General features: G+C 39.8%; 1 protein-coding gene across 1 annotated transcript in view; it reads left to right on the top strand.

Moving 5' to 3' along the window:
- galnt10 (polypeptide N-acetylgalactosaminyltransferase 10) overlaps positions 1-27,911 on the top strand; it is an 86,766-nt gene that overhangs the window by 39,592 nt on the left and 19,263 nt on the right. The window contains exons 4-8 of the mRNA XM_008114777.3: positions 1,298-1,464; positions 6,673-6,858; positions 9,819-10,002; positions 11,108-11,225; positions 20,442-20,549. Coding sequence (XP_008112984.2) covers positions 1,298-1,464; positions 6,673-6,858; positions 9,819-10,002; positions 11,108-11,225; positions 20,442-20,549 — 763 coding nt within the window. The remainder of the gene's footprint in view (positions 1-1,297; positions 1,465-6,672; positions 6,859-9,818; positions 10,003-11,107; positions 11,226-20,441; positions 20,550-27,911) is intronic.

Raw genomic sequence — 27,911 nt, 5'->3', positions numbered from 1 at the left:
TACCATTATACCTTAATATTATTAGTAATATTACATTTAATATATAATATATAATTAATATTATCATATTATACAATATTATTATATTGTATTATTATTATTATTAGCTGCCCTGAGTCCCCTATTGGGTGAGAAGGGTGGAGTAGAAATACTATAACAAATAAATAAATAAATATTATATTGTATTACATTATAATATTATTATCAATATTATATGTATACACAATATATTATATTATTACCATATCATTCATTTACAATATTAGCAAATGAAAGAACAATACAATATTTAAAAATAAAAATAATTTTAACCAACATACTGTAAAGTTATCAGGATTGCAATGGGAAGTGTGGACCTGCTTCTGGCCAATAAGATAATCAAGTAGGATTGTTGTTGTTGTGCCTTCAAGTCATTTCAGACTTTGGATGAGCCTAAGTCTAAAACTGAGGGCGGGGGCCAGGTAAATGGCCTTGGAGGGCCGCATCCGGCCCCCGGACCTTAGTTTGGGGACCCCTGATGTAGACAGTGTTATCTAATGCTACCTTTGGAACTCTTTAGAAGTTGTAACAAAGAATCAAGAAGTTGATTCCTTTTACAAAGCAAAGCAACAATAGAATACACATATACATGCATGTTTTGACTGATGTTTTGCTTTGTATGTATTTTGGACCTTTTTAGAGCTGAAAGAAGCTAGTGCTCTTTCATAGACTCTGAGAGATTTGTTTCTTTTACCTGATATGAGCCATTGGAAATAATCCTGTCTTTCATTCATTGATTGAATACACACTAGTCATCAGTTGAAAATTTAATATTTAGCTCTGTGTGAGTAAGTGTGCCTATTTGTCTACAGTTTGCTTTTGGTATCATATGTTCTATGTCCTAAAGCAATGGCATTATCTTTCAGTTTATTTGCAAACTCAGTTCAGGATGCTGGTTTTGACTGTGTGTGTGTGTATGTGCATGAGGGTTTTTTTTTTCCAAGTAACTTGGCGACTTATGGCATCCCCATAAATTTCATAGGATTTTCTTAAGCAAGGAAACTCAGAGATGGTTTTTCCAGTTCCTTTCTCTGAAATATAGCCTACTGCACTTCATATTTATTAGTGGTCTCCCATCCAGGAGACCAGTGGTAACCCTGCTTTAACCTCCAAAATCAGACAAGATCTGGTGCCTTTGAGATAATTAGGAAGGCCAGCATTTAGCTACTTTTAAGATTAAAAAAAGTGATTAACAATTGTAGTAGTAGCATTTCATGCTTTATGATGGAGCTAGTAACTGTGTTCTTCCATCTTCTAGTTGCAATAGCAAACTATACCTGGAAAAGCTCCCCAACACCAGTGTAATAATTCCATTCCACAATGAAGGATGGTCATCGCTTCTCAGAACAGTGCACAGTGTTCTTAACCGCTCTCCACCTGAACTGATAGCTGAAATTGTGCTAGTGGATGATTTCAGTGACAGAGGTATGTTCATTGTATGATTTGTCCAAATAGATGTGTATGACTAAACAAGACACACATATTACACAGCAAGTTTGCACATACACAGAGAAAAAAATTAAAATGAGTATTTTTAAATAGCTTCTGTGGTGCTTTCAAGCAATTCAAGAGATGGAATCGGACTGTCCTCCTTTGGTAGAGATTATATATACCTTTTTAAGGTTTTTGTAATGTGTTTTAACAATGCTATTAATGGATCTGTATGTATTGTTTTGTTTTATGATTGCATTTTTGGGCATTAAATTTTGCCAATTTTTGTAAGCCGCCCTGAGTCCCCTCGGGTGAGAAGGGCAGGGTATAAATGTAAATAAATTAAAAAAATAGAGTGTTCCATAGTCAGGGGTCTGCTACAGAAAAAGCCCTGTCCTGTGCAACCTAGCTTCAGTTCTGCAAACTACATTATGTAGGAAAATATCATATGTGTTCAGATATGGTGGTTAAAAGGCTAAATTTGGTTTAAATAATCTGTGAATACTGTATTGAAATATGTTTTTACCCTAACTGTCCCCTCGTTCTAGTTTAAGATGAAAATAAGTGGCTGACTAACTTAGCAAAAATAATTTCTATTCCTTTTAGCTATATAGTTTAATAAACACACACATGGGATGGTGTGGAAGATGTTAACATTTAGATTTCATGTATCTATGAAAAAACATCTCTTATTTTAACTTTTGGATCTGTTAAGGCCATCTGAACAAATATTTTATAGGTAGTTTATGCTGAGATCACTTTCCATCCAGCCAAATATTGTCTCCTCTTCCTAAGTTCTTTAGTAGGGATCTTTGAGTCCAGCATCTGTAAACAGATCATTCAACTGATCATTTAAACTGAAGATGACAGGGACTGAATTTGGGGACTTCTTTGTGCAAAGCATGAAGCTCTGCAACTGAGCTACATTCCGCCCCCTAATTCTCACAGTTGTGTGAATATAACTGTGCATTTAATTAAATGTGATTGCATATGTAACTGAATTAATGGGAAAACAGCCTTCCACACGGACAATCTTTTGAATGAGCTAGCCTTCAGCATTTCCCTAGCATTATAACTGATTTTTCAACTGCCTTGAAAGATGTGCTCAGGAGTAAAAAAAAAAATGTCTTTGATGCTTTAACTCAAGTCCAGGTTATTTGAAAGACCATATTCTCCTTTATGAACCTGCCCATATCTTGAGATCTACTGGATAGGCCCTTCTCTCTGACCCACACCCCTCACTGGTGGAAGAGGGCCTTCTCAGTTTCTGCCTGGGGCTCTAGAAATCCCTTCCCTAAGTGGTTAGACTGCCACCCTCCCTTCTTTCTTTTCATAAACAGATGAAGACTTTTCTGTTTCTACAGAACAGAACCAATTGCGTTTTCAATTAATTAATAAATCAACATCCAAATGCTAATAAAACTGTCAAGTTATTACAATACTGAGCAGTAATTTACTCCACTTTCATGTAGTTATGTTCTGATGTTAAAATAAGCTATCAGAAGTAGTTAGTAATACAGAAAAGCATTGTCTCAGCCCAGTGCCAAGAAATATATCTAACAAGTTACTGTTCTAAAATCTGATGAAGATATTACTAAATTCTCCCTAACAACTGCAAAAATAATTTGCATGCTTGAGAAAGTTGGTTGAGTCATTCTAACCAGCTCACAGGAGTATAATTAACATTCTGTAAGTCAAGACCTAAAAGAGTTTAATTTAGATCAAATTAAAGAATAATGGTTGAAATTAAAACACAAAGCTATATATTCATGGAAAGCTCCAACAACTAAACAGTAGGGATTCTGAACCAGGTTTTCTATTAAGGCTTTCTGATTGCTGTTTTTGTTCTAATGCTGTTCTGTTTTCAGTAAATCAGATACAGACTGTTTTACACTGGTACACTGTTACTTCACTTCAAAATAATTTTTAAATAGGAGATGTTCCTCATTTTTTGGACATATAGGACATTGTGGTGTGCCAATGCATGACCATCCTTGACTGACTGTGTCCAGTTCTGGTTCTGGTAAGAAAAGTGGCAGAACTAGCCATCAAAATGATCAACAGGCTAGAACAGGCATTGTCAAACTTCAACCCTCCAGGTGTTTTGGGTTTCAGTAGGCTGTTAGGAATTGTGGGAGTTGAAGTCCAAAGTACCTGGAAAGCCGAAGTTTGCCCTTGCCTGGGTTAGAACCACATTCTTATAGGGTACATTTCTTTAAAGAGCAGGGACAATAGAGCAGTATTTAAAGTTGTGTTGGATGTAAATAATTGAATTCCTTAGGGTGTGGACAGTAAATATGGGAGGAAATGCCACCTTTGATAACCTGGGCCTTAAGGGCAAGTGAAGCACCACAATTTGGAGTTAAGTGTGGAGGAGTAACTATTGTGGATGGCAAATGCTGCCATAATATGATTGTATTAGCCAGTTCAATTAATCATCTAACTTCCTAGTTTTGAACTAACTGAAGTTGAATAATTCCAGCAAGAAACTACTGCATTCCAACTACCTCAGTTGCAGAGAATAATTCTCTCCAGGTAGGTTTGTACTTGGTAAGCGGATAAAAGGAGCTCTCAGCTACCAAAGACATTTATACCTCTAGTGGTAAATAATAGATCCAAAATACCCGGAAACTATTAATCTGTTTCTTTATGGGGAATTCAAGAGTATCCAGGGACTATGAGTATTATGTTGCGCATAAGCAGATATCAGTCAGGTCCAATGCAAAAGACACACAAACAAGAGGAAAAGGAACAAAAATCTTTACTCTTGTCAGCGGAGATACAAAATCAAATAGCTCAACAAACTTACAGTCCTAGTAAGTAGCACAGAGTAGGTTTTCTTCATCCAAATAAAGGAGTAGAACATAAAACAACCAAATAGCTATTCCATCATAGCAAGGAGCATTGCTGTTAAGTCATTGTTAATTCAGCATCTCCAAACTCTATTCTAACATCCATACAATTATACCCCACCGGGTGTGGTACAAACTTGCTTGATGACCTACATCAGCAGCTGCTCATTATAATTAACATAAGGTTTTCTTTAACACACACATACATGATCCTGTTACTACTTACTGTAACATATTATTCTTCCCTCCAGAAAGCAGTGAATTTAACTAGATGGGTAAGGCACAAATACTGTTTTTTCAACCTGTCTGGATTGGGTCTCTCTTTTTGGTCTTTATCCTGGTCATTACTCTGCCCCAGCATTAGTCCCGAATATCCATTTGCCTCATCTGTATAAAATGAAAAGATGAATCCCCCACATATTTGTGACACTCCCACTTACACCTGCAGTTAAATTTCCCCAGAGATTTCATACAAGTGTTGAAAAACATGGGCAATGTTGCAAGACAGACCCCTTAAAGTGCCAGACCAGTTTTTAGTAAAAGTAGAGTTTTAGTTTACAACAAAAAGAGCCCAAAAACAAATTCAAAAAGGCTCGAAACACTTAATTTCAGTGTGAAGCACAGTATTTCCCACAGTTAAAGCAAAACCCCAAACCCTGGAAAATAACCCTGATTTAACTAGAGTATAATCCGGATGGAACTCCAAATTTTGCAAAACAACAGAAAAAGCTCTCCAATTCACAGCAGGACGCCAGCAGGCAGGAAGAGACGAACAGCGGAGGGCCGAAGACATCTGGCGAAGTCAGTCAAACACAGTATCGTCGGCGTTGAATCCAATCCAGGTCAAAGCAGGAGAAGACAGCAAACACGAGAATCCAGTCCAGGTCAAAGCAGGAGAAGGCAGCAAACACAGGAATCCAGTCCAGGTCATACGCAGAGCCAAGGCGTAGAATGCAGCACGGCAGCTAATGCACAAGATCAACACAAGGCAGTCCAGAGAAAACCCTCACAGTTCCAACCCCCGTAGCCAAGAATAATCTGGATTAAATTTACGTCCACAGCAGTCTTCCCAAACACATCTTCCCAAACAGCTCTCAAGGACACACAAATACCCATCAACACCTTGCCGACTGCAAAGGGGCCCCATTTTCCAACCCCACTTTTATTCACAATTCCTCCTCAGAACTGGAATCAGACAACGCCCCTCCAGACCTCTTTTCAGCTGAAACCCCTTGCCGAGCCCTCCGCTCTGTCCATCTTTTATCCAAACTCATAACTCCCCAAGATTCAGCCGGATCCCCACTGTGCCAACCCTCGAACGTGTCGCTACTTGTGGGTTCTCTAAAGATGTCCTGGATCTCCTGCACCTTAGTCCAGTCCATTACCTCATCCTCTGAACTCGTCATCCCATCCTCCTGATTCTCAACCCCATCATCCTCCTCAACTGAGTCATTGTCAGTAGGCTCCGTAAGTCTCTCCCGGATCCGCTTTTCTTGTCGCTTCTCATCGGAGTCTTGCTCACAAGTAGTCTTTCTTCCCCTTCTAGTACTCCTAGTAGTATCACTACTCAAAGACACTATCACAACAGGAAAAGAACAGAGACCTATGGAGTTTAGTTTTGTTTCCGATAACTTCAGTAACAACATGATTATTCCTGGTGTTGTAGTAGAGCCTATGAGTAACGTTACAAACAGTAGTATGGGTGCCAGAAGGGGGAAAAGGATTACTCGGGAGCAGGAATCCGATGATGAGCAGCAGAGAAAGAAGATCCGGGACATACTTACAGCATCTACAGATGAGGAGTCGTTTGAGGGATTCTCTGGGGATGATAATGTTGCAGACAGTAGTATGGGTGTCAGAAGGGGGGGAAAGGGTTACTCGGGAGCAGGAATCTGATGATGAGCAGCACAGAAAGAGAATTCGGGACATACTTACAGCACCTACAGATGAAGAGTCGTTTAAGGGATTCTCCAACATTGTAATGGAAGATCTAAGAAACAACTATTTCTTTTTATTGTTCAGATATGCTGTGGAAACAGTTTTATCAAAGCTTGCAAATGTACTTATAAAAGGTTTTCTGATATTTCTGCACTTTTCTGATTTCAAGCACTTATTCTATCCTACCTGCTTCTTTTGTTGTTTTGCATTTAATACAGTTTCCAGTTTAAAAACATTACATCTGACTGACTAGATATATGTTAAATATCTAAATTGTAAAAAAAAAATGAGGAAAAAATGAACTATTAGAACTTATTAGAAATAGCTCCACGTTCTGGAAACATACTTCCAATGTTATAAAAAAGTAAGGATTCAAACAGACTAATACATACATTATTTATTTTGCATGCAGAACATCTTAGAAAACGCTTGGAGGACTATATGGCCCAGTTTACGAAAGTGCGGATTCTTCGAACCAAGAAGAGAGAAGGATTGATAAGGACCCGAATGCTGGGGGCTTCTGCCGCAATTGGAGATGTCATCACTTTCTTGGACTCCCACTGTGAGGCCAATGTGAACTGGTTGCCACCCCTTTTAGGTAAGGAGGCTATCTAATGCACATTCAAAAACCAGACCAATATTTGATTAATTAAGGAATAGTTGGTATCACTTTGACCTTTCTTAGGAGATACTGCAAAATGCCAAAAAGTAATGATCAACAATTAGTTAGAATACAGAGGTCCCTTGAATAGTGCCATCCAACTTGTCAGTCAACTAAAGTACTTGGACACAATTTTTAAAAATGTATTAAATTACAGTAAAAGGAAGTACCATAATAATTATATTACAGTTGAAAGTGAGAACTTACTCCAAACATATTTTTAGAAAAGATACACTCGGGCTGTGGCCCAGCTGCTTAGTAGCCTGCTGCAATAAATCACTACTGACAGAGAGGTTGTGAGTTCAAAGCCGGAGTCGGATTGAATGCCCAACTTAAATAGCCCCAGCTCATTGTTTACTTAAGCAACCCGAAAGACAGTTGCATCTGTCAAGTAGGAAAATTTAGGGACCGCTTATGCAGGGAGTCTAACTGATTTACAACACCATAAAAACATCCAGCAGCGTGCATGCCAGATGAGGAAGTACTCCATCAAAAGAACTCGTTGTGGATGATGAAGCAGCAGCTCCTCCTGTGGCCGGAATTGAGCATACCCTCACAAAGCTAGAAGCTGGCAAGTTAAATAGCCTCTGTGTCTGTCTGAGTGTCGTTTGTCTAAAGGCATTGAATGTTTGCTATATATATGTAAATACTGTAAATAATTAAATAAATAAATTGAATAGCAGGCAACTTTATTATACTTTAGTTTGTCGGGTAGCAAGATTACTATATACAGGTAGTCCCCAAGTTATATACAAGATAGGTTCTGTAGGTTCATTCTTAAATTGAATTTGTATGTAAGTCGGAATATGTCCAGCATGTGCTGCTAGCGGGCACGCAAGGGGAGCACAGCAGCGGCAAAAAGTGCACTCTTTGTAATTTGCCCAAAAATGTTGCACATTATAGTTCCTGTGTGATTAGTTTGAAAACAAAAGTGTTAGAACATTGACGCTTTCAAACAACGGAAATGAAAACCAGAGAAATAGATAACCCTTCCCTCAAGAAGCCTCTCATGTTTATCCTACCTCAGCTTCCTTGAGGTTTATTTATGCTGTTGAATGAATGCAGTTTGGCACCACTTGAATAGCCCTGGTACATTGCTATGGAATCATGGGACCTGTAGTTCGACAAAGTCTTTAGCCTTCTCTGGCAAAGAATGCTGCTGCGTCACCAAACTACAAATCCCAGGATTGCATATTATTGAACCAGGACAATTAAAAGTGGTGAAAAGATATCAATAGACAGAAAAAGGAAAAGAGAGATTGATAGGAACAAAAAGGGAAGGGAGTTTGGAGACATATAAATAGGAAAAAAGAGGAAACAGGGCTTGGAGAGATACCAACAGACTTTGGCTTAGCACTAAGATTTCATGGCAGGGAGGGAGGAGAGAGGCCTGTTCATAACTATGAGTCATACAAATGTTGATAACTCGGGGACTGCCTATAATATGTTGGCTTTTCAAGAAGGTATGTTCCTTTACCTGTACAATCCAGTCTTGATGTTAAAGATAAAAAAATTATAGTTTTCGTTATTTTGCCAGGATGAATTATGCTGCTTTATCTGAATTAGTTTCTACCTGAATCTGGCAAAGAGAACACATTATTTCTGTGTGGTGTTCTGCCTTATTGAAATAGTTGTGACCCTTTGCAAGAAAAAGGAAGAAAGAAGAAAGGCTGACTACCAGATAATTTTTTAAAATGAGTTTACATATTTGACGGTGTCTGTTTTGTATGCTTGTTACTGTACATTAGTCTGCATTTTAAGGAAAAATGGGAATTGTTCCTATTAAACACCAAACACATAGGTGGTTAAACAGAATGGAAAATATTTTTAGATATGGCTTCTTTGAAGACATTTGAATAGCAGAAGCCTGGATTTACACTGATTATTTGAGGTGTAGTGCATGAAAGTAGCCTTCCCTTGCTGCTTGGATCTCATTGTCTTCGTACTATTGGCTAGTAACAACACTGCTGCCACAAAAGACAGGATTCTCTTCCTGACTAATTGCTGGAACCACAGATACCCTTTCAATGTTTATCCCTCTTAGGAACTCTCCGTCTGCTATTACACAAAGATTTCAAGCCTTCTTTTTTGCCTACTTGTCCTCTGCCATTCTTGGCACTTATTCTTATATCAATATTTTGCCTCAGTCCTAAATGCTGTTTTCTCACTGATCACTTGAGTTCCACGTCTCCTTTAACCTGTTTAATTTCCTTTTCAGTGTATTTCTTTTTTCTTTCATTTCATTCAGCCTCTCTAGCATTAGTGTTTCCCCTCTACATTTCTCACATACAGGTTTTATCTACGTTTTTATGAATGCAGGCTAAACTACCATTCCCCTTCTTTGCAGTAGCATCACACTTCTGGCTTATGCTCAATACATGATCAACTGCTTTTATTCTACAGACCAACCCCTTTGGTTAGGATCAAGTCAATAGTTACTGATCCCTTTGTTCCCTCCTCTAAACATCTGTAAAGCATATCAATAATGTGTTGGAGAGCTTGTGGTTAGGAGACCTACTCTTCCAGCAGTTGTCGCAGTAATTGAAGTTCTTATTTCTTGGAGGTTTTGACACTTGTTTCAGAAAAGCATCATCCACCACCTCACCTTAGTTTTGTGACCTCCCTCCAAGGCAATCTATTCCATTGGCAAGTGCCTCCTGATTTCTAGGTAGAATCCTGTGTAATGTGTGTTTTCTGTGAGAGAAAAATAGACAAAAACAAAGCACCTCAGAGCTACTATATAGTGTACTATACTGAATCTTGAGTTTAGAATCATGTTGTATCTTGAGCTTGGCATCATTCTCTGAGGTGCTTTATTTCCACTGTAGATGTATCCTTTTGTCACAGATGAAAGAAGCAGCAAGTACAAACTTAACACGTTTTTCTTTACTCATCAGACCGCATTGCTCGAAATCGCAAGACTATTGTTTGCCCAATGATTGATGTAATCGACCATGACCACTTTGGCTATGAAACACAAGCTGGAGATGCAATGCGAGGAGCATTTGATTGGGAGATGTATTACAAGCGAATTCCAATTCCTCCTGAATTACAGAAACCGGATCCCAGTGACCCTTTTGAGTAAGTTCGTGAAACAAAGTGTGAATAGGTGTTTAACAAGCTGGGCTGTTACTGAGATGGCAGACTCTTGTTATGGGTACTTTCAAACCAATATAAACTATTTTGGAACAGTTTAGATCAGAATTCCTTTCAGGAGGGATGTTTGTTTATAGAACAGACATACTGTAATAGCATTACTATTCACTAGAACAAACAAAAAATAAACTCAGGAAACCAATGTAATAAAGCACTTCATAATTTAAATGAATGATTTCCAAATAATAAAAAATTAAGAGCACCTAACAAAATATTCAGTTGAAATTTGTGCAAAATGAACAAAATTTGCATTTGATGGCATATCAACCCTGGGGGGGGGGGGGGGGGGAATCAAGACTCCACCTGAAGAAGGTGTCATTACATTCTTTTCATACGGAGAGTTTGAAGGCTCTTCTTCATATCTCATCAAGGCACTGTGAAAGCAGAAAAAGTCCAGATTAATTTCACAAGAAACATCACTGAGTGCTCTCTTGCACAAGTATATCAGTGAAATAATCTATTGAACTTTGAAACATCTTAAGTATAGGAAGAAAACTCAGATGGATAAATCGCTCATAATTAAACAGTTTGTATATTAGTCAAGCTGTTTTTAAATTTTTTAGTTATTATAGTTAAGAGCACAAATACTTCTCTGATGTGCAACAAGTTCTTGGGTCACATGTGGCTCAAAATGCTGCATCATAAAACTGAAGATTCAGCCATTACATTCATAGGAATTATGAGATCATGTTGTATTCAGGGTGCCTTGCCAAATAGACCAGTCAGGGAGGGGGCGTATTTAACATAGGTTATTAGAGATTTCTGTATCAATTCTGTTGATTCATGATGCACAATGGAGTTGAATAATTTAAGATGGGAGCTCTGCCAAGTTCTCCTGGTTTCCATAGCATAAAGAAAATGGTTTATATAACCACATTGAAGAAATTGCCAGCAGCACTAACATGAAATGATGGAAAAAACATTAAAATTGAAATATAATGTTGGCAATGTAATTCATCTATGTCTGTAGACCTAACAGTTGGAGTAGTGTACCCACATGTGTGTAATATAGAGTCTGATTTTACCCAAGGTCTCCTGTAATGGCTGGAGGACTGTTTGCAGTTGATAGAAAATGGTTCTGGGAGCTAGGAGGATATGATGCCGGCCTGGAGATATGGGGAGGAGAACAGTATGAAATATCTTTTAAGGTGAGCTATGTTTGTCTGAAATCTTTAATCTGAAAAAGATACTGTAACATTCGTGTCAAGAGTCAGACGCCAGTTAACATACAAAACAAAGTTTATTCCGAAGATAAGCCAAAAAATAACATAAACACAGGAAATATCCTTGAAACACTTCACTTTTCAGTGTTTTGAGAGTAGATTGAACAATAATAACTCAAAAACGAGCCACGCTAATTTCCCATGCTGGCATTCAATAAAAAACTAAATAACGCTTAAATTCAGCTTTGGGAAACAAATAGAGTTAATTGCTGGAAAATAAACAAACTAGAAAAGCAGTAAAGCTGCTTCCACGGTGCAGATAAGCCGAGAGCCTCAAAGGGATGATGAATAGCCGTCGTCAGAAGAATCCAAGGTCAGGTCGGGAGGCAGCAGAAATTCCGAAAGACAAACCAATAGTCAGAAGCCGGGAGTAGCCGTCAGTCAGGGTGTAGACAGAAGCCAGGTCAAATTCAATCCAAAGTCCAAAGAGGGTGCAGTCATCCAAAACAGGTCCACGATAAGACACAGCGAGAGCCAAGCTAGATGATATCAGCAGATTCAAATCATAGTCCAAGTTCAGTCTTCATGGAAACACAGAGATCCCAATGGCGCCTCAGCAACACCTTGCCACACGCAAAGTGCAGTGGCCAAACATTCCCATTTTATTCCCCTTCCTCCTGGGTGACCAAACACTCACACCCAAACACCAGGTGTCCCAAATCTACTCAGAGTCTGAACTCCACACAGCTAGAGCTCGTGGATCTGGAGTACCTAGCAATTCGTCGGAGTCCCAATCATCCTGCCCACACTTAGCCCCATGAACACTTAAAGAACCATCCTCCCTTCTCCAAGCATCCCAATTGGGATCAGCTCCTGCAGAAACCCCAGGTTCAGAAATATCCATAAGCCCCAAATCCCCAGACATCTCCGGTGGCTGTGCCCATTCAGTGCCTGCTTCCCCAGCCACCACCTGTTCCTCAGCATCCATCTCCCCATCTGAATCTTCCTCAGAAGATCCCCCATATAGCTCTCTAAGTCGCTTCCTGCGCAACTCCTCCAGTGAACCCTCATCACGAGGGTTTTTTCTTCCTCTTCGAATTCCATCACCATCAACCATAATCCCCGAAGGCGCAGTCACAACATTCGTATTTAGAGCTGAAGCGACAATTTCCAGTTTCTTGGTTTATCTTGTGTATATATTTGTAGAATCAAATGAATATGTTGCTGCAATGAATCAGAAATCTGGTTAAGAATCCAAAATTCTTTCAAGTTACATGGTTACTACTGGTTGTGGTTTAATGCTGTCTATCAAATTTGTAAACCATTGAAACATAGGTATTATTGTCTCATTATGTTTTTAGACAAAGAAACAGAAATTGATGACCTTTATTTGTCAAAATAACCAAGTGTAAGCTACCCCAAAACTGGTTGTATAATGAATTTATAAGTTAATATCACTTTATATAGGTTAGAACTAAGAGTGGTTAGTTCTCTGTATAAAGAATGCACATTTGATTTTAAAATATGTCTACACATTTTCAAATAGCAATTGTAAACTAAATGTGAAAAAATAGTGTAACCTGAAATAGTTGCTGAGTTATGGTTTGACATTTGAGTTCTGGGTTCTGGTTTACAGACAGAAATAGAGTTTTGAGTACAGTGTTCTCTCACTTATCCCGGGGGTTAGGTTCCAAGTCCACCCACAATAAGTGAAAATCCACAGAGTAGGGACACTAATATTTATTTTAATATTTATACATTATTTTAGTAGTTATACACTATTTTAAGTCTTTATCAACCAATCGTGTGTTGATAAACCGCCGCCTCCTCCCGTTGCCGCTTGGGCTCCTTTTCTTTCCTTTCGGCCTCTCCTTCCTCCCTTCTTTAGGCTATAAATTGTAATTTTTTATGATTTATAATAGTCGTTTAGAGTTTATTGAAAAACAGCAAAACAGCAAATCCGTGAAAAGTGAACCGCGAAGTAGTGAGGGAACACTGTACTACATCAGTCCTGAAGACTGATGTCCTTTCTCCAAACTGCTGAAATTTCTCCTTGCATCTTTGAATAAAATATTCAACTATTTGGGAGATTGTAGTTTCTAGAGAAAATGATATATTGTCATATTCCGAAAACTGTGTTAAGACACAGAGGTCAGAGTTACTCCTGAAATGGGAAATAATAGACATGGAGGTTGGGAGAAGAGCCCTTTGGTTGCTCCTTTTTATTGAAGGACTGTATGTTGCATGCAGCTAGCTTGTCTCTTCCCGCCACAAAGTTGTCTTCCAAGAAATAAAGTGTAAGCTGACCTGTAAAGATTTATCTATGAACCCAGTTGACTGCTATAGTTGAAAAATGTGAGAGAGCTTTGATGTTTTGTTCTTTGTCTCAAGCCAGTGGTTTTCAACCTGTGGGTCCCCAGATGTTTTGACCTTCAACTCCCAGAAATCCTAACAGCTGGTAAACTGTCTGGCATTCCTGGGAGTTGTAGGCCAAAACACTTGGGGACCCACAGGTTGAGAACCACTGTCTCAGACAGTAAAATATCTTGGATCAGTTACAGTAAGACAGTAGTTGGGCATATAATGAAAGTACTCTGAATCCAAAGGCAAAGGTTATATTAATAAACAACTTTGCTTGCCTTCATTTTAAAAGAGTATTCTTTTTGTAGTGCTTTCTGCTTGCTTTAAATTTACCTACTCTCGTTGTCCAGTGTCCACCAAAAATAAACCACCCTGATTCTACAGGACTCCAACAGAAAGCAACAAAAAATTGCCAACAGCAGCAGGGCTCTCACATGATATGAAAAAACATTCCTTGTTTTCAATTTTTCCCATTAGCTTTCCAAATCTGAACTACTAAATGATGTTGTAAAGACCCATCAAGCTATATTCATTTGGCAATTAACATACTGCAAATGGCACTTTCTTCCCATTGTTTATTCTACAAAAAATTGTAATAAAGACTTATTGGAGGTTTCTTGTTTCCCCTTTGAGATTACAGTTGGTTCATTTATCCTTTTAACTATTATGTGCAAAGAAAGAGCATAATAATATAATTCTCTGCAGGAGAGGGTAGTAACTGTATTCATTTTTTCCAGCTTGGACCTTTGCTAAAACGGTAGTCTCCAAGAGTGATGATAGTGTCTCTACAAGCTCTTTGTCTTTGAAATGCTTGATCTACAAGAAACAAGACTACTTCATTCATTTGTCTATTTTACACACTGTGTTTCAGAGTTTTATTTCAGGGCAGATATGATGACTTATGGTGGGTTAAATTGGGTCCAATTAATTCCACCAGAAGTTCTTTCCCCCTTGTATTGTGTGACAGAAACCAAAAGAGTGTATTTTCAGAGGTTGTGATAAATAGATGCATTCATGGATTTAATTATTCTGTTGAAATTATAAGGATAAAAGATTTCTTCAACAGAATGTTTCACGCCGTGAAACTTCAAGCAGTGTTAAAGCTCCATCTATAATGTAAAAGATACTGAGAATCTTGTCTCTAAATGAGCACAAAGAATTGACCCAGGGCATATTCCAGATAAATGCTCTCCAAATTTCACACACCAGATTTGCAACCCCCCTTTAACCAGCTTTTCTTCTTTGTTAATTTGTCCCAGATAACATTACTGCTGGGAATTGGTTTGGGAGCAGTAACATCAGCTTGTTGCAGTTCTAGAAAAAAACTAAGAAGAGTGCTGAAATGGGTGACATCCATTACCCCATCACTTACTACATGTGGGCTTGATCCTTGCCTTTCCTGGCTATTAATATGTCTACAAAGTACAGTGTTGGGATCTGTATCGAAAAAGCCCCCCCCCCCCAAAAAAAGCAAAAAGCCTAAACTTGTTGATTAAAGTACTGCTAAGGAAATCCTTGTTTTATCTACTCATTAACCTAATTTATTGCAGTCTGAAACAGGGCCTATGCTGAAGATCTTAAAATCTATGCAGGTCCATACACGAGGCAGCAATATTTCCAAAGTCCTGCACTCAAGCCATTTAAGGGTTTAATCAAAAGGCATCAAAAGGGTTTAATCTCATCTGATTGTGAAAGCAAAGTAGGTTAGTATACTGCCAACAAATAACAAGTGCTGTAGGCTATATTTGAGATGAAGGACTGGCAAAACTATATCTGAGGCCCCATCTTCACTGACTATATAGTCCAGTTTCTGAATGCCGATTATCTGCTTTAAATTGGATTATATGCATCTACACTGTTATATAATCCAGTTTAAAGCAGATACATGATTATATGGCAGTGTGTGTAGATGGGGCCTAAGTTATTTCTTGTCTAAGAAAATCCTATGAAATTCATGGGATCCCCATAGGTTTGCAGGCAACATGAAGACACACAGGCACACAGTTAAAAACCAGCATCTTTGGAAAGAAACTGGATGCCAATGCAGTTGATTTGCGGTAGAGAATAGATGTTACTTCAAAGCACAGAGCAGATAAACGAACTGAGTGCTACATTTTGTAAAAGGCATGGCTTTAAATCACTTTTCAAGGGCAGCTCATGAATAATTGCCATCAATTTGTTTTCATATTATGACTAGCACATAAATGAGAGGCCCCTCTGAAGCTGAGAGACTGACTTTCCAAAGGTCACCCAATGGGTTTCCAGGCCATCAAGGCCTGGGAGCTTCCAATTTGGATTTAGCCTTAGAAATCCTGCATGGTCTTGGCCAAGCCAGTCACTGAGTTGTCCAACACTTAAACCATTATTCCTCGCTGGCTCTCAACCACATTACTACAGAGACTAATTGAGAGACAACTAAAACATTGCCCATAAATCATGACTGCTATATTTGCTCACAGGTTTTTAATGAGGGGCTTCATTTATTGAGGCTTCTAAAGGACATTTGATAATTTAGGTTGAACACCCCTTATTCTAAAATACTCCAAAAATTTTCACATGAGTGGCTGAGATAGTGACATCTTTACTTTTTGATATTTCAATGTACACAATCTTTGTTTTATGTACAAAATTATTTGAAAAATTGGTACTGTTCAATTATCTGGATGGACTCCAAAAGGGAGTGCTAGATAGAGGATAGCCCATTTGGCGGGGGGGTGGGGGGGAAGGTTGAAGGAGGAAAACCATTTTCCCCATTTTGCTAGTTATTCTCTTTAGGCTTAGATCCAATCTTCCAAGATACTTCATTTTGTACATATATGCAAATCCAGGTATTCCAGAATCTGGGCGAGGGTGGGGAGATCCAAAACACTTCTAGTCCCTAATAGTCAATCTGTATTTGCCGAGTCACATGCTGTTTTCATACACTTGTACACTAAGAGTTTTTATTCTCCAGAATACCTGTTATAGGAGCAATATTGATTCTTTTTCAATAAGACCTCCCTTTGGTACACTTGATAATTTTATCTTTAATGTTTGCATTATATCCAGAACAAGTGGTAACCACATTGAACTTTCCAAGATCCCAACTTGGATCCATTTTTAAACCTCAGAATTATTTTGGTCAGCCCTAGTTAGTACTTGGATGGGAATCTGCCAACAAATACCAGCTGCTATAAGAACTGGTAAAGCTACCTCTGAGTTTTCTTTGCCTAAGAAAACTTTATGAAATAATGGGATCACCATAAGTTGACAGGTAATTTGATGGCACACACACACACACACACACACAGTTGAACTGTTGTGGAAACAATATAATGTTTGCAGCCGTATCTGAATTGCTTGGGGATGGGAGCCCTCTTTCCTGGACAGAAAAAATATCTGCACCAATAATTTCCCCTAAGTAAGATGGTGACTTCATCCATTTCATAGCTTTCATGGAAAAGCTATCCAAAAATAACATTTGATTCACTGAACTTCAAATTACTTTAAAAAATAACCCAATATTGTAAGACATACAGTATACAGCACGTCAAAACCAAAGAATCCGGTATATATTTAGCCTTAGAAACCTTGAATGGTCTATGGCAAAACCAGTCATTGTGTTCCTTTCTCATTTAAAAAAATAAGGCTCACAGTAGGGCAATTGGGAGGTATAAACTGTGAAGTCATGTTACCTATCCCTGCATGGAGAAGTCCAAGTAGAGTTTTGCTGTCTTACAGAACTGTGAACGTTCTTCCTTATCTGGCTGCTGTTATCTCAAGGAGATACAGTTTGACAGACATTTGCTATTTTTCTTCCCTCCAGTACTGTACTGGCTTTTTAATTTCTGCTTTCTTTTTCCAATGCAAAGGATGCATCGTTTCCACTGATCTCTTTAGAGATGAAAACTGATAATTTTCTTTATCCAGGTTGTAATGAATTCTGTCATCACACAAAGGGATTGCTAATAAAATGAATCAAAGCAGCAGTGGAAATGAATAGGAAGCCTGCCTTTGAATTTAGATTTATATTCAAGTGACACATCATCAGTTGAAAATATTGAGGAGGGATTTTAAGTACTAGTTAGGTGTGAGGGAAGAGAATTTATAGCACAGGTTACTTAGGTTCCTGATAGACTGTTTGGCAGGCAACTCCGGACAAAAGTTTTTATATTGTATGTTAATGAAATGAGCGAATCTATAATCAGGTTCCATCTTCCTTGACATTTGAGGAGGCTGTATATTAAAAATGGACCTTGGCGTCTTTGCAAGGAAGTTATCCTGTCACTGTGAGGCAAATAGGAAAACCCTACCCACTCTAGGAATAGACAGTTCACATGTGTAAGTATAAATCCCTTTTTCCAAAGCCATTTCTTGGAAGTTAGAAACAACCAAAATTCCCCACAAAATGCAGGTTCCCTATAATTCATCAGGATCCCTTCCTCCGTCCTCTTGTATGTGTATGATTAATGCACATCCACATGTTTTGTGTCCTGTTTTTGTAAAGGAAACTTATTGCATTGTTCCTTATCCTCTTTGCTTTTGGATTCACAGTTGTTCTAAATCAGCAGTTCAGGTACCACCGTCACAGTAACCTGGTTGCTAATGTGGTCTTTGTAAAGATGCAGTACTTATTTATCTAGCGTCTTAAAACAAAGTGGAATGTGTATGTGTGTGTGTGTAAATTATTTGTAAAAGCTTGAAGTAGTAAGTGTTTGATAGTATTATGACACAATGGAACTTGGATTCTGCTTTCTGTACAGTAGCTGAAATTACCGCCTCTGAGAATTCCTGCCTTTCCCCCTCTTTTGCTATAAAATGTGCCACCTTTCTCAACTCTAGATCCTAGCCTCACTTTTTTCAGCACTCCCTATTCATTAAATCTTTTGCACAGTGGGACTAGAATGGTTTGCTTATACAGTAGAACCCCACTCATCCGAGCCCTGCTCATCCGAGCCTCCATGCAATCCGAACAGATGAACAGGGAGGGCCGCAAAGGCGTGTGTGTTGCTAGGTAGATAGCAAGCTACCTAGCAACACTCACGGGGTGCTGGCGTGTGTGTTGCTAGGTAGATAGCAAGCTTCCTAGCAACACGCATGGGGTGCTCGCCCGTTGGGAGGTGCCCCCTGCATGTTGCTAGGTAGCTTGCTATCTACCTAGCAACATGTACGGCTGGCTCCTTCACCACGCCGGGCGCCGGTGCTGCCGGCCCCCGGCGTGACGAAGGAGCCGAGGCACGGACGGGTGGGTGGCCTCTCTGTTGGGACGCAGGCTGGATCGGGAGGTGCTTGCAGCGCCTCCCGATCCAGCCTGCGTCCCAACGGAGAGGAAGCCTGGTAATCCGAGTGATCCGGGTTGACCGAGCTGAGGTCCGCCCGTTTAACTCGGACTACCGGGGTTCTACTGTAATACTTATTAACATTTACTGGAAAATCTGTAAGGTAGTATACAAGGTAATATGATACTACAGCTGGATTACATAAAGTACATTATAAACATACTTTCAGCATCTGTATAATTATGAGCATGTTTGTCATTGGTATTGGACAACTTGGTTTGCTGCAATCAAGTTTTTACTAAAACCGTGTCTACCTAGATTTCCAGAAAGAGCATGGTTAATGTATTTGTGGAGGAAGATGAACACAAACTTCCTCCATAAACATTATAAAATAGGATTTTGCAAGTTTGTCAAACATTGTTACCCAAATATAAATCTTAATTAAAAACTAACTCACTGAAACTGCCCACTTTGCACTGAGCAACTGATTAAAAAGTGGAAGAAAAGTGCTCCCACCTGTCATAGCCATTACATAGCAGTTAATTTTTAGAGCTCTTATCAATAATAGCAATATTTTATTTTCTTCTGGGATGGCAAATCAAGTGCAACTCAATACTGTCTTTATTTAGCTGAATAAAAATTGGGGGAAACTATTTGGAGTTCTAGTAAGGCTCCATCAAGTAGTCTTAATAAAGCCTTTGTAGGGTCACTAAAATATTAGCCTTAAGAAAACATATCCAGATAGTCTTTAAAAAGAATTTTGAAGCCAGTCTGTTTACAAATGAGCATGCTGCTTTAGAACAAATCAAGTACATTATTATAGACCAACGTGCTTACATTCATTTTAAGCCTACTGGAATGCATGTATTCAACAGTAGCTTTCCTTCATCGACTTAGACTGGCAAACCCTATATCCATATTTAATCTAGGTATGAAAGGAAGTTCTTATAGAAAGTTGGCACAGAGTCAATGTCTCTTGTAGGGCAAATACATTTTTGGGCCTCATTTGGATGTTAACTTGATCCTAATTCTGGAACTGGCTTTCTGTTAACAAATGCTCATTTTAATGCAGAATAAATATTTTAATCTGTTATGGTCTGTTGCTAATAGCAAATCTAGAGCACCATTTATGCACACTCAGTACTGGAAAACCACAATGCCTAGGAAGGACATGCATTTCAAAATCTGTTTTTCAGATGCTCTTGGAAGTTGATAATACTGTGTGAATCTACACAGAAAATGCATTTTCTAGTAAACTCAGGATACCTGTGCATTGATATTCTGTATTCTTAGAGCCATCTAGAACTAAACTTTTCATTGCTTTTTAATCTCATGCTCCAGTCATTTTGCTTTATTTCTTAGTGTTCAGTCTAGCAATGTCTTTGTGACACATGCTGACTTTGGCAGTTTCAGATATGTAAAACACAGAAAACTAACAGGGGTGTTGATAAGGTAAAATGCAGGTATGGTTAAAATGCAGTCACAAGATATGAACTGTTGCTGCCTTCTTGCTTGATAAGTCTGATTTCCATAAGATTTAAGAAAATTCTTATTTATCCTTCTGCTGTTTGCTACCCCATAGGTATGGATGTGTGGGGGTCGAATGGAAGACATCCCTTGTTCCCGTGTAGGCCATATCTACAGAAAATATGTCCCATATAAGGTTCCAACAGGAGTCAGCTTGGCAAGGGTAAGAACCATACTTATTATTTGTTCACTGAGTGCAAAGAGTGCAACTAAAAATCCATCCTTAGCTTGTGTTGTGCTAAAAGCAATCACCTGTTTGCATGGCAGGCCTGTCCCCACAGCATGGATACGTTAATAAGTGAATGAATCTTCCTTTGATTGCCAAGGCTTTTGAAATCAAATTGATCCTTGTTAGTTAATCAAGGGGGCTCCTCTGGTGGCACAGTAATGGTTTAAGATGTATATTTAAAAGATGATTGCCAAGGCTTTTGAAATCAAATGTATATTAAATGTATATTAATGTATATTAAAAAGCGCTGAGCTGCTGAACTTGCGGACCAAAAGGTGCCAGGTTCAAATCCCGGGAGCGGAATGAGCGCCCACTGTTAGCCCCAACTCCTGCCAACCTAGCAGTTCGAAAACATGCAAATGTGGGTAGATCAATAGGTACCGCTCCAGCAGGAAGATAACGGTGCTCCATGCAGTCATGCCGGCCACATGATCTTGGAGGTGTCTACAGACAATGCCAGCTCTTCGGCTTAGAAATGGAGATGAGCACCAACCTCCAGAGTCGGTCACATCTGGACTTAATGTCAGGGGAAAACCTTTACCTTTACTTTAGTTAATCAAGAAAGCCTGAAAATCTCAACCAACATATGCATAACTCATGGCATTGATATTTAATCTGCCTTTGTACAGCTAGAGGGGGCAATTGCCAGTTTACAGGATAACGGAAGGTTCTTCCTCTTTAGTTATGACTGTGCAATAATTTACATATTTCACCCATTATAGTAATTTCTATGTTAAAACTGATGGGCTTTTATTGGGTGTCCAAAGGTACATATTTTAAACATGGATAACTGCTCCCTCTGCTGGAAAAAGACAGTGACCAGAAAAAAATCTGATTTGAAGAGTTACTTTTTACTCTCTTAGTTACAAATGAGAACCTAAATTACCCATCCAGCTTTAAATTTAATTTTCTATTGATTAATTAGGTATGTCATTGTTGCTTTATGTCATCAAGTTGATGTCAATGTATGTCAATCTTGGGAACAAAACACCTCAATTTAAGAGCTAAATGTATTTAATCTTTGTAGGATTTGTATGATGTTGAATTTCTTTTTGGTAAATAATATCTATATAGATATATAAAATGATAAAGTTGTTTGCACAGTGACTATAACAACAAAACTAAACATCCCAGAAATACGAAACTTGGCAACACAACGCAAAAGCCTTGCCTCCCGGTTATAACAACACAACCACACCACAAAACCACAAACCAGACCCACAAAACTCACAATAATAATAATAACTTTAGTTTTATACCCCGCCCCATCTCCCCGAAGGGACTCGGGGCGGCTTACATGGGGCCTTGCCCGATAAAACAATCAAATATCAAAACACAGCAATAAAACAGTTATCCAATAAAAACATCAATTACAGTAAAAACAATAGTTAAAATCAACATAAAACATACAATATTAACACTGGAGACTAATTCATAGAACCCAGGCAAAGTGCAACATGTGCCGAAATGGGCCAGGTAATTTCACAGTTGAAATGGACAAAGTGCAATATAGCATTGGCAACACCTCGAGAATGGGGCTATTATAAAATGGGCAGATAGATCAGTCCGACACCAAATTAAGTATCAAAGGCCTTTTGAAAGAGCCAGGTTTTTAAGCTCCTACGGAAGGAGAGGAGGGTAGGGGCCTGCCTGATCTCTCTAGGGAGCGAGTTCCAAAGCCGGGGGGCCACGACGGAGAAGGCCCTCTCTCTCGTCCCCACCAACTGCGACTGCGAGGGTGGTGGGAGCGAGAGAAGGGCCTCCCCCAACGAGCGAAGAGAACGTGCGGGTTCGTAGGGGGAGATGCGGTCTCTAAGGTAGGTGGGTCCCAAACCGTTTAGGGCTTCGTAGGTGATAACCTGCACCTTGAATTGGGCCCGGAAAGTAAATGGGAGCCAGTGAAGCTCCTTAAACAGAGGCGTTGAACGCGCCCTGTAATTCGCTCCGGTTAGAAGCCAGGCTGCCGAACGCTGTACTAGTTGTAATTTCCGGGCCGTCTTCAAAGGCAGCCCCACGTAGAGCACATTGCAATAGTCCAGTCTAGAGGTAACTAAGGCATGGACCACCATGGTCAGATCAGACTTCTCGAGGTTTGGTCGCAGCTGGTGCACAAGTTTTAATTGTGCAAAGGCCCTCCCGGCCACGGCCGACACCTGAGCCTCAAGCGTCAGCTCCGAATCCAGGAGGACCCCCAAGCTGCGGACCTGCGCCTTCAGGGGGAGTGCGACCCCGTCAAGCACAGGTTGCCACCCAATACCCCGATCAGACGTACGACTGACCTGGAGGACCTCTGTCTTGTCGGGATTGAATCATAGAATCAGACAGTTAGGAGAGACCCCTAAAGGCCATCCAGTCTAACCCAACTCTGCCATTGGATGATACAATCCAAGTACTCCCAACAGATGGCCAGCCAGCCTCTGAATAATAATAAGAATAAGAATATCATACAATCCTAAGGTTAGCAGATACCCCTAAGGATCATCCAGTTCAACTTCCTTATATCATGCAGAAGGACATAATCCAACCACTCCTGACAGATGGCCATCCAATATCTGCACAATAATAATACACACCAAATCATAGCATCAGACAGTTAGGAGACACCCCTAAAGGCCATCCAGTCCAACCCAATTCTGCCATGCAGGACACAATCCAAGCACTCCCAACAGATGGCCACCCAGCCTCTCAATACTAATAATAATAATAATAACAACAACAACAACAACAACATACAGTCCTAAGGTTTGGAGTGACCCCTAAGGATCATCCAGCTCAACTTCCTTCTACCATGCAGGAGGACACAAGCCAAGCACTCCTGACAGATGGCCATCCAGCCTCTACATAATGATGATGATGATGATGATGATGATGATGATGATGATGATGATGATGATGATGATGATAATAGAAGCATAGAATCCAAGAGTTTGGAGAGACCCTAAGGGCCATCCAGCCCAACCCTTTCTACTATACAGCAGGACACAATCCAAGCATTCACAACACATGGACAACATATAAATACTATACAATACTACACAGGGACATAGACCCCCTCTACCATCACCACTTTCACAGTACGCAAACAACCAAATGCATACTAAACATAAAGACAACCATACAACAGACATTCAATACCACCACTACCTCAACAAGTTCTCACCAACACCACCAGACAACGCCACAGCAACGCGTGTGTCATAGACAGAACGCCAGTGAGTAAAGCAAAACTCAGTTTATTGAGATTACAAAACTAAAAATGCCCGTAGGAGACAAAAAACAGGGCAAACACTTGACTTCAGTGTGATAGGTAACAAAAAACAACTCAGATTGAGCTTAAACAACTCAAAGGGAAAAAACCGGGTTAAACAGAAGTATAATCCGGATTAAATCAAAAGTGCTTACTTCAGCCTGGCAAACAATGCAAACAAAGGAGGATCAACAGGAGTCAGAATGTAAACAACAGACTGGTAGCAGATTCCTCTCTGCTACTCAGAAACAGCAGGAGACTAAACCAGGCTTGTTTATTCCTCCCTGCAGCGAAGGAAAACGTGGTCGTAGTCAGGATTCAATTTAAGGTTCAACAGCCAACGATATCCAGGTCCAGGCTCAGCAGTCAGGGAAACGGCAGTCAGCAGGGTCCCAATCCGGTCCAGAGGTCAATAGCCAAACGTAGCCGTCTAGGAATCCAAAGGTCTCACCGATAAGCAGCAGAAGGGATAATCCAGAATCAAAGTCAGTCAGTCCAGCGTCAATCCAGTGTGAGTAGGTATTGCCCGTCAAAAAGACGACTGAGGTCCAAGCTATTGAGATTAAACACAAGTTGCACAGAGAAAAACCCCGCACAGTTCCTCCCGCCGTCGATGCCCAGTGTCCTTGGTAAACTTACGTATCCAGCAACGAATCACACCCGTCTTCAGGAAGTTCCCCAACAAAAGCCCAAGCGTCCGTCCAGATTACCTTGCCCAACGCAATTAGACATTGATCCCAAACCCCAATTTATCCCAGTTCAAGCTCATCATCGCTGTCAGCTGCCATCCCAATTCCAGGCGCCCCAAACTCATCATCCTCATCAGAGCTAAAGCACCTTTGACTACGCCCCACAGCATCCCCAGCTGTGGATCCCGCTCCATCCCTCCAGCCAGTCCATGGGTCTGATCCTGCAACCCGCCACTCACCTCCCATGCTTTCATTGCCTGTTTCCCCAACACCCAAATCCTCCCTCACACGAGTCCATTCCATGTCATCCTCCTCCGAGCTGGCCATCTCTTCCTCCAAACCCTCAGAAAAACCCTCAAATGAGTCCTCATCTGTCGGGTCTGTAAACAAATCCCGGAGTCGTTTTCGTTCACGCTCCTCGAAAGAGTCTGACTCTCGAGGAGTCTTATACCCCCTTCTTCTATTATCGGAGCCCAAAGGCTCAACCATAACAGCGTGGCCAGGCACAGCTAGTACAATATATTATATTATTTAAAATGATATAAAAATATTATATTATAAAACTGAGGACGGGGGTCAGGTAAATGACCTTGGAGGGCCGCATCTGGCCCCCGGGCCTTAGTTTGGGGACCCCTGATCTAACTTATCCAACCTTCATGACCACTACAACAACAACACCTACACAGGCAAAAAAAAAAAAGACTATTGTACCACAATAAAAATATAAACTCAGCAGAATCAGACATCAAGATTAACAACAAACCAAAGACAACAGAGATCTCAAGCAATTATCAATCAACACAAAAATTGAAAAAGGTAACAGACTTCAAATACTACTACTAATGTGAGTATAGAGAAGGGTGGAGGTCACAGTATAAATACAACCTAATGTAGACTGACCAACACCACCAGACTAAGCCATAGCAACACGTGGCCGGGCACAGCTAGTGCTATATATAGGGATGAACACATCCACATACAATGGTGAGATAAATACTTTTTCCATTGTCCAGTGCTTGGAGCTATATACTAGGCACATTTGTATATGTGGTTGTAGTTGTGCTGAGGTTGCAGTTCACAATATGTGGCCATATGATTCCCACTGATTTAGTGTACTCATTACTTTCTGTACTGGAAATTCTGTACTGGAAAGTCTCCTTCCCATGCAGGGCCCCAGATGTTTTCATTCTGTTTTCATTCCTCAAACTTGGTTGTGAACTCATGGCAAGGTAGTGTTCTGGTGTCTTGAACACACCAGATATGATTCCATGACAATATAGATGCCAAATATAGATAGTGAATATGAGCTAATATATGAAGGAATGGTCAAACTACTTTGCTATTTCATTTGTCAAACATGAACTTGCAAGGCAAATAGAATGTGTGTTTCCAACATGTGAAAAATTTAACACAAGAATTAAAGTATAATCTTGTTTTTCATGACTGGTTTAGAATTTCTGTATGGAATTGAATCATGCCTTTTTGTGGGAAAGAATAGAAAAGATGGCTTGATAACAGTATATGTGAAAAAGATATTGGAGTCTTGGACAAGTTGAATATGAGCCAACAGTGTGATGCAGCAGCTAAAAAGCCAATGTGATTTTGGGCTGCATCAAAAGTATAGTGTCTAAATCGAGGGAAGTCATGGTGCCTCTCTAGTTGGCTTTGGTTAGACCTCACCTGGAATACTGTTTCCAATTCTGGGCACCACAGTTCAAAAGAGATATTGATGAGCTGGAAGGTGTCAAGAGGAGGGCAACTAAAATTATCAAAGGTCTGAAGATCATGCCCCATGAGGAGTGTCTTCAAGAACTGGGCATTTTTAGCCTGCAGAAGATAAGGTTGAGCGGAGACATGATAGCCATGTTTACATATGTGAAAGGATGTCATAAGGAAGAGGGAGCAGGCTTGTTTTCTGTTGCCCTAGAAATCCCAGTGAGTTCAAATTACAGAAAAGGAGATTCCAGCTGAACAGTAGGAAGAACTTTCTGACTGTGAGTGCTATTCAGCAGTGGAAATCTCTGCCTAGAAGTGTGGTGGAAGCTTTTTCCTTGGAAGCTTTTAAACAGAGGCCAAATGGCCATCTTTCAGAGGTACTTCGATTGTGCTTTTCCTGCATGGCAGGGGGTTGGACTAGATGACCCACGTTGACTCTTCCAACTCTGTGATTCCATGATTCTAAGTTTAAGCATGATTCTCCCAAATTATGCTTAGCCCTGGGTTGCTGTGAGTCTTTCAGGTTGTATGGCCATATTCCAAAACCTCTGGAACATGGCATACAGCCCGAAAGACTCACAGCAACCCAATGATTCCGGCCATGAAAGCCTTTGACTATGCTTAGTCCTTCTTGAAATTATTTTTAGTGAACAGTACAATCCAGGAATGCTGGAAAGGACATGAAGGATAAGGAAGGTAGAAGGAAGACTTAGTGTAAGGAGAAAAAATGTCTTGTGAAACAGAAGATATTATTTTGTGCAGCATTCTAGAAATTTTTGAAGGTGGTTGACTAAACATTGCTTATCCATTTGTCAGCTAGAGAGAGATGGCATTTCAGATATAACTGGCATTGGGCACAGAAAATGCAGCCTGTGAAAACAAGAACACATTTGGACCATGCATTTCATTGAATTCCTTGAGATTTCAGGGACCTTCCAGAATAGTACAGTGTGTCCTTAGTATCCACTGGGATTTGGTTCCATTACCACCACCACTCTGTGGATACCAAAATGCATGCATGCTAAAGTCCTATTACTTAACCTTTATTTACAATGGCAAGATCAAGGTGGGATTTCTGGATTTTTTTTTCTGAGAATATTTTCAAACCATGGATACAGAATCTGTGGATATAGAGAGCTGGCTGTACAAATAACATTGACAGTGTGCCCTGTAATCTAAAATCCAAGTTTAAGAATTCTGTCATTTAATGCATATGTCATAATGTCATTTAAGGCAGCTAGTATTCTTGTTTTATAGAGAAATTATTATTATTATTATTATTATTATTATTATTATTATTATTATTATTATTATTATTATTATTATTATTAAATGCATGATGAGCCTCTTACATTTCTAATAATCTATTACCGTGTTTCCCCGAAAATAAGACCTCCCCAAAGAATAAGACCTAGCAGGGTTTTGGGGGGATTGCCAAATATAAGGCCTCCCCTGAAAGTAAGACCTAGCAACTAAGGCTGCAGCAGAGTTCCATTGGGAAGCATGGCTGCCGGGCAGAACCAGCACTCATACACACACCGGAGGGAGGGAGGGAAAGTGCTTGCTTTCTGTGCCTCCCTCCCTCCCTGCCTGCCTTTCCTTGCCTGTCCCCCAGCCGAGGCTTGAAAAACCTTCCGTGGCTGC

This window comes from Anolis carolinensis, chromosome 2 (genome assembly GCF_035594765.1).
Source record: "Anolis carolinensis isolate JA03-04 chromosome 2, rAnoCar3.1.pri, whole genome shotgun sequence".
Taxonomy (NCBI): domain Eukaryota; kingdom Metazoa; phylum Chordata; class Lepidosauria; order Squamata; family Dactyloidae; genus Anolis; species Anolis carolinensis.
The sequence above is the reverse complement of the archived record's forward strand: the minus strand, read 5'-3'. Positions and strand labels throughout refer to the sequence as shown.